General features: G+C 34.3%; 1 protein-coding gene across 1 annotated transcript; it reads left to right on the top strand.

Annotated features, from left to right (window-relative positions):
• The first annotated feature begins 1224 nt into the window (after positions 1–1224).
• On the top strand, positions 1225–6070 carry LOC145621017 (uncharacterized). The gene is made up of 10 exons (XM_081675755.1): positions 1225–1365; positions 1518–1746; positions 2734–2859; positions 2965–3117; positions 3518–3644; positions 3754–3795; positions 4445–4633; positions 4734–4779; positions 5075–5152; positions 5683–6070. The coding sequence occupies exons 1-10, from the start codon at positions 1295–1297 to the stop codon at positions 5756–5758; spliced, it is 1137 nt and encodes a 378-aa protein (XP_081531881.1). The 5' UTR covers positions 1225–1294; the 3' UTR covers positions 5759–6070.
• Positions 6071–8248: the final 2178 nt, after the last annotated feature.

Below are 8248 nucleotides of genomic sequence, written 5' to 3'. Positions count from 1 at the left end.
TTTTTTTACCTATATTACTCCACCTAGGGAATAAAATGGTGGGAATAGAGGGTTAATAATACCAAACCTATTCCATAATCTCATATTTCCAAACCTATTCCAATATCATAATCCCACATACCAAACACCCCCACAAGTCTAAGGAGGTGTTGGTTCAATAGTGACATGTTTTCATTGAAATAGAAGAGATAACAAGGCCTTGTTAGGGCTGCCATCGATTTTATCGATGGTAAACCTCAAATTCTTCTTTAATCTAATGTTTTTGGCCAATAAAGATCACCATCAGTAATGTTGATTATAGTCGGTCCCTCCATGTAGGGTTTTGTCAGTCCCTCTATGTAGGGTTTAGTATTGTTTGTTTGTTTGTTTGGTTTTAGTGTGTACAGGGAAACAAATTTAGAAGATTCGTCTTGTAAATTTGTGGAATTGCACGTCTGTTGGTATAGGGGTGCAGATGTAGAAGATTCGTCTTATAAATTTGCAGATCTTGATGATCAATCAAGTTATATCTCTTTTGCGACTATATATCAATGGAGTTTCGTCAAGAACGATGCAAAGACATCTAAAATTATCCAGAGCAGTTCAGAAGCGATGCCATTAGTTTAGGGGCATTTAATTCTTGTATTGAGAATTTAGATTTCTTTAGGGATGATTGTAAGTGCCAAAAAATGACTATTATTATTTAATGAAATCACCCCTTCCTATTCCAAAATGAAAAAAAAAAACAAGGCCTTGTTAAAAAAGGAGGAAGCCTCAATTATTCTCTGAGGGACAAAATTGTAATATCACAGACAAAACTTGCTACTTACAGTTTAAGTTAGATAATACGGAAACTTGCAAAAATTACACATTTTTTAACCACAAATTTTTATACGTGGCTGGTCACATCGTTTGGCCAAAGTTACTCGATCAGGAATTACTTGAAAGGTTCAATCAGGGGTTATTCACTTATTCGAGGGGCTACTTGGTCAGGCTTTACTCGAATTACTCGGTCATGAGTTACATATTAATCGGTTATGGGTTACTTGAGGCCTTGAGGGGTTTTTTAGTCAGGGTATCTCGGGTAACACCTGACCGACTAACTTGAAAAACCCCTGCCATACGGTGTGGGAGTGTGGGACTGTGGGCTGTGGTAACTTGATTTTCTAAAAAAAAAAAATAAATAAATAAATAAATTGAATGGAAATAAACAAAAATAAAATTACTACTCCGTACCGCCTTAGTGAAAAACCATTACAGGAAGAGAAATTAGAGAGTTCGACTGCAAACTGCGAAACACAGCACAAAAATCGCCATGGAAGGACCTTCATCATCCTCTCGCAAGCGCCCATTCATCGACGAAGATGACAATTCCTACAAAAACAAGTAATCTTTCTCTCTCTTTCTTCCATTTCAATCAATTCATTGTTTTCCCCCTTTTTTCAATCACTACACAAATTTTCAAAACCTAATTTGTCGAACTTCATTTCCAATTTTTGATTCTTTTCTCGATTAAACATGAATGTGAATTTGTGCAGTCAAAAGAGAGTTAGATTTCCGAAGAAGAAGAAGCTAAAGGGAGAAGCAGCACCTGAGCCAGTGGCGGTGAAGGAGGAGGCTGAAATAGCTGGTCCGGTTGATCTTTCGGACCCTCGTGTCGCTGCGAAAGAGCGGGCGAAACGCCGTGTTCATATGACTACTCAGCTTTTTACTGAAGATGGTGAGGTTGAAGTTGCTCAAATTTCTGCTGCTGAAGTTCAATATCAGGTATTCTCTTTGTTCTTTTACTTTTTGTAATTTTTCGTATTGATTAAATGTATGTAATGCTTAATTAATCATATGATTTACAATTTAATTATGATTTGGTGTTGCATTGGCTGTTTAGGGTGAGTTTTGAATTAGTTTGGTGCTTTGAGTTGTTAGCTTATTAGGTTTGTTACAGAGTAATTTTGTGGAATGATTTCTGAAAATCGGTTTCTTTGGAATTAATTTGGTGGGAGTGAAAGTATATTTGGTTAATTATATTGAGTAAAATGGGAGAGAGAACAAAGTCATTTTTTGCTATTGAGCTTATATTTCCCATGAATCTAAGGAAAATAATTTCCCGGACAGTTACTAGCCCTTATATAATACAAGTAGGTCGTTTGCGACTTTCTGTTACACATTGTCAAATTTAAGTGTTAATCTCTATTATATGGTAGTAAAACTTGATACATTTATAATTTTGGCAATTTGAGTTGAGCGAGTTTGAACGTCTATAGTCAAAAGCTGCTTATTCTTTTGGGCTGGAGCCTGGAGGTAGTACTAAAGATGTGAGTTCCAGGTGTTTTGAGTTTCAGCTAAGGCTAATATGGCTCTTCCATTTTCGTATTTTTGTAGTGGATTTTCAGTTGTTGGCGAAAGAGGTTGGGAAGGCTGGAAAATGGATTTTTGTGCCATGACACTTTGACAAACTTTACCGGAGAGATATAGGCTTATAAATTTATAATGAATAATGATGGTTGTAGCCTGGTTATATTTTTTCCTGTTTTGCGAGTAAATTGTTAGTGTTTCCTAATATTCCTGCATTAATGTTTATCCATGTTCCAAAGCCCTCTCTGTTGAAAGAACTTCTCTGCTTGTCATCTACAGAGTTCATATTATGTGAAAGTTACTGTTGTGAGGCTTTCTTTGTTTACGACAGTTGCTCTACTGTTGTACATGTTTTTGAGGATAGGATGATGGTTTTGAATGTTGGACATTTGCTTTTGGCAGGAGAATGAATCTTTTGTTGATGATGGTATCCAATTGGAGCCTTTTAATTTGGAAAAAGAAAGAGAAGAAGGTTACTTTGATGATGCGGGAAACTTTGTGGAATATGTACCTGAAAAGGAAGAGAAGGTATGCGATACTGTTGAGTTAGTTTTTTCAAATTTTTTTAACAATTTGACCTTTGCATAATATGTTTTTTTTTTAATTTTTAATTGCCTGTATGTTTATTTGCAGGATGCATGGCTTGATAGCCTTGAAGTGGACCCAAAGCTTGCTAATAGAATTTCCACTATTCCTAATAATGATGATGAAGAGCAGGAGATGTCTTCTGATGATATAGGAAAGATAAAGCGCCGTATAGCTGATGTTCTTGAGCCTGGTGAAACGGTATCGTACTCTTGCTCTTCTCTCTTTTATCTGTTTTTCTGTAAATTATTCAAAAACTCATCGGAGTGGCCAGTCCTTAGTTTGGCCATTCCAACTTTAAGGTTCATTGGAGCCTCTATGATTTTGTTCTAAGCTCTCTATCTCTTTGCATCAAGCTTGCTAGCCTCAGCAATTTGTCATGTTTAACTGTTGGATATGTTTATCTCATTGCTTTTTTCAAAAGCCATGCGATTTAGGAGTCATGTAGTGCATACAAGGTGCTTAGTATCCTATACCAGAAATCAGTCTATTACATTGCTGCTTATGTTCCCGTCTTGTCTATATTATATTAATATGTTCAGATGGATACTTTTTCTTGCTATAATGTTGTGGATAACTGTGATAAATTTGTGTCTTGCAGGTTTTACAAGCACTGAAGAGACTGAAAGGTACAACTGACAAGAGAGTAAAAATGTCTGTAGAAACAAAACATGTTTTTGACCAAATCACTGAAGATGCCATGCGACTGATGGAAAATGGGGATTACAGTTGAGCACTTTGTTACTCATATCTCTGATTGTTAGCTTTTGATTAACTATTCTATGTTCTCATTTTGCAATAATTATAAGTAGCTTAATTCTTGACTTATCATTGCAGATGTTTATCATGAAGAGCGAGAGGTTTTTGTACGTGAGGCAGGTTTGTATTTTTAGTTTTGGCAGCCTGTGAATGAAAAAAATTCTTTCATTATGTTTATTTTATTTTATTTTTAATAATATTATCTGGCTGAGAACCCTTGAATAGTACTAAATTAATGTAATTTCTGTTGTATACATGGCATATTTGAATTGCTGTTTTATGCTTGATGAATTCTGAGGTCCTCTCTGTGTGAACATCTTTCAAATTGGTAAAATTTGTGTGAAGTTATGGTTAATTTATGACTTTCATGTTTCCTGTTTGCTTTTGTGCACTCCTTTTCCCTTTAGTGTTTTAGTAGTGACTGTATGTAAATCCATATGTCTTTTCCTTTTCATTATTAGCCTTTTGGTGGTGAAAGAGAATTTGGGAGCTCTTAGTGTGAAAGGGAACCACTTGGATTGCTTCTCTTTCCTCTAGGGTTGTGTGTGTGTGTGTGTGGGGGGGGGGGGGTGTGACAGGTTTTCTTTGGCTCTTTAGAAGGTATCCCATTCCATGTGTTGCACACCCATTTACAAGGAAAATATGTTTCCTTAATCCTTATCTTAAATTGTTACTTATACAACTTGTTTCCATATTTTATGTTCTATTAGCAAGACTAACTATGTGACCATTCTTTGATTTTTTTTTTTTTTTTTTTAAATTCCTGTAGAAGGATATGAGGCCCTTGCTCGAGCAAGAAATAATGTTGTGTCAGGAACTGAGGATGATGCACTTGACATGTTTGCTGATGAAGATGGTAATGTGGCTGCAAATTCTGAGCAGAATAATGATGCCTCTATGCCTAGCGTGGACACAAGCACTCAGATGGCTGTGGAAAACGGAAACCAAGATTCAGAAAGTATGGTTAATGCCCATATGATCTATTTCTTTATGTTTACTCTCTTTAAGAAGAAGATAATAACATAGTTGGTGATATAATTCATTCTCATTTATTTTAGGTTCTTGGGCTGGGCAAAGTGATTATGTATACGATGAAACATCAGGGTACTTTCTTACACCTTTTTAATAATATTTCCTGTTAACCTGTGTTTCTTCTTTTACAGTCCTTACTGTTTGAACTTGTTGAGATTTAATTTGAGTAGTTTTATGAAGTGTATCTTCTGTTGACTCAACTCTCGATGCACAGTCACATTTTCCCATACCTGATTAGGTCTTTGGTGGTGGCTTGGTTATGCTTTATCTTCTTTAGTTTATTCTTGCTCTGTTATTCAATCTTCCCTCTCCCATTTTTCTTAGCTCTATCCATTCAGTTCATCTGATGAAGTGTTTCCATTCACAGATACTATTACAGTAGCAGCCTAGGATACTACTATGATCCCTCTACTGGATTGTTTTGCTCTGCATCATCAGGACAATGGTAATTCTCACTTCTTATTCACTTCCATGTATTTGTTGGATTTTGCTTCGAGTTTGGTTTATTTTTGGTTAGTGAGAGAGGGGGGGGGGGTATTCTGGGATAAATAGTTCAAAAAACTTTCATTAGTGATATTAGTGAGATGACAGGTGCCAGATGATAGTAAACTTTTTGAACATGTTCTGTAGCTGAGAGTGGTTATTTCATAATTACTTATTCCCCATGTTAATGGGAAGGAGCATAATGCAATTTTTGCATGGTTGGATGAGTAATATTTGTTTGTGTGAATTGCTTGTGAAATGTTTGCTAGATGTTCAGAATCTTGCTCTCATGTGTGCTACTCATAGTGATGACACTTCAGTCTTTGTAGCTGACTCCATCTCTTTTGGATTTTAGGATCTGATATGGTTGCTTTTGGTGATCTTATATAATAAGTGCTCTTTTAACAGCCTTAGATTTCTACTGTTCATCTGAATTGTTTTTAATATCTCTGTTATTTATCTGTGTGTACGACACGTTGAACTTCTGCGCAGGTACAAATACAATGAGGCTACTGGCACATATGATGAAATTCAACCTGAGACTGAAGCACCATCAAATGCTAGTTAATGACTTCAATTTTGCTTTGTTGGCTGAGAACAACAGTCCGTAGTTATTAGTTAAGCAGCTCATCACACCTTGAAGTTAATTCTAGCTGTACAGGTACATGTACAAATTAAATAGCTATCTTATACGATGAAGTTAAACGAAAGCATAAGATGCAAGCTGGTTATGTTGATGAGGTTTTCTGGTTTCTTTTACGTGAAATAGAGTTTTGAGTAGGAGATTAATACACAGTTCTTTACAATATGTAAATTATTTGCTCTTAAACCCTGATAATCATTTTTTCATCACCAGATTAGCTAGCATCTCTTTATTCAATTTCTGGAGGACTATTTAAGTTGACATAATACTAGAGCTTATAGTTTCTGCAACAGGTGAATACAATTTTATGCTAAAAAAAGTTTGATGGTCTTGAACGGCAAGGCCTGACCGCCTGAGTGCATCTTTGGCTGTATAAAGTATGTGGGTTAGTCACTCATATTTTCTGATCATGAAAAACCTTGGCTGATGCGTCAACCACCAAGAACATGAACTCTTGTTGGTTGCTGCATCGAGGTATGTTTTCCGAAATTTCTAAAGGGCATCTGGAGGCCTCACCCGACACCCGTTGTTATTATGTCTTAAAATGTCTTGTCTTACTTATTCTACATTTATCAATGCTATGGTCAGTAAAGTAAGAACAATATGGAAATGGAATAACTTAGGGCTTGTTTGGCATCATTTTTTGTTTTCAATTTTCTGTTTTTTTGGAAACTAAAAACCAAAAACAGGAAACAAGAAAAAGGTGTTTTCACTTTTTTTGTTGTCAGTTTTCAAAATTATCATGATTTTAATAAGTCTAAATAATTTTTGATTCATTATGTGACATATATAATGTACTTTTAAAAAACAAAAAACCAAAAAACAGAAAACCACAGCGATGCTAAACGAACCCTTACTGTATTTATTTTTTACAGGAGAATTAAGAATTTTCTCTCATTTAATTCCATTTTAACTCTTTTCATCTAGAACATCTATCTCCTATGGACTATGGTATATTTATTACTTCCTCCGTTAACGGTTATTTGCAACAAAGGAATATTTTATATCTCACAAATAATACCCTTTTGTTGCAAATAACCATTAACAGAGGAAGTATTTAGGATAAGATATAATTTTCTTCCTTTCATATTAGGACATCGGTTGAAAAAGGTTAGCGTGTGACACACGAGTTATGTTAATCACGAGTAATGTTAATCACGAGTAATGTAATTGAGGTTAAGGGGTGGAGTATTTTATTTAAAGTGGTAGGTCTATTCATGTTACTGGTAATTATTCCTATTTCATCATTGATTCATTATTATAATATGTATAGTTGATAGCTCGTGTTTATTTGTTGAAAATAAATTAAACATGGCTAACTGCTTGATTTGATAGCTCGTGTTTATTTGTTGCCATTCTGTATATTTTTGTCAATTGTAGTACACTCTGTACTCGTAGTATGTGATTGCTCTTATTCAGTTTTTTTTTTTTTTTTTTTTTTTTTTTTTTTTTTTTTTTTTTTTTTTTTTTTTTTTTTCTCGCGTTATAGTATTGAGAAAGTGTCGTGAATGTATATGTGTGTGATAAGAAATATGTATAGTATTGAGATAGTATCGTAAATGTATATCATCAGTACATATTAACTTATGTATTAAGAAAATTTTCTTTCGCGCTCATGAATCAACTTATTTTTCAAGATTGAACAAAGATGTTATAGTCGGATCATCATACAAAGAAAATGAAACTTAAATCAATTGTGATCGATGCCTTAATGGTATGATATCAAATCGGCATCCTAAACTTATTTGTATTGTGAAGGTAGTGTTCCGTGTAAGAAACAAAAAATTATCTTGCTTCTTGTCATAACATTTTTTTCGTGAGATAGCTGTGTAAGGACCTGTTTTCTTCAGCTTATTTTATTTTCAGTTCAATTCAGCTCCAATCAATTTAGTTCAGTAAATGAGAATAAGTCCTAAATTGAGAAAACAACTATTAGTGTCTGCCAAGTAAAGACTCAAGAAGAACATAATATGGGTCTTGAAAGATTCATATCTCACCCCATGTTTTGGGTCCTAAACAAGACGTTAAACCAATAAATAAACAAAATTGTATCGTGTGCAACTTGTCTAATTATTTATGTATTAAAAATTTGAAGGAATCTAAAATGGGTGCATAGCCTACATCTAAGTTGTAATCCTGTACAAGTCTTGTCATCATTCCACTTATTAGAACATACATTATTTTTAGTATGAGTAGATATAGCTTTAAATACATTTAAATGTACATAAATAATTCTAATGTAGGTTCATGCCTTCATGTGTTTGTTGTTAGTGGATTGATAGCCATGCAACATTACAAATTTACAACCAATAATGAAAATTGAATGGGTTTATGATTGCTACATAAAAGAACTTGTACGGATTTTGTTAAAAAAAAAGGGGGTAAAATTTGAGAAGACTGATAGAATATAAAACA

Source organism: Chenopodium album, chromosome 27 (assembly GCF_948465745.1).
Source record: "Chenopodium album chromosome 27, dcCheAlbu1.1, whole genome shotgun sequence".
NCBI classification, from domain to species: Eukaryota; Viridiplantae; Streptophyta; class Magnoliopsida; order Caryophyllales; family Amaranthaceae; genus Chenopodium; species Chenopodium album.
The sequence above is the reverse complement of the archived record's forward strand: the minus strand, read 5'-3'. Positions and strand labels throughout refer to the sequence as shown.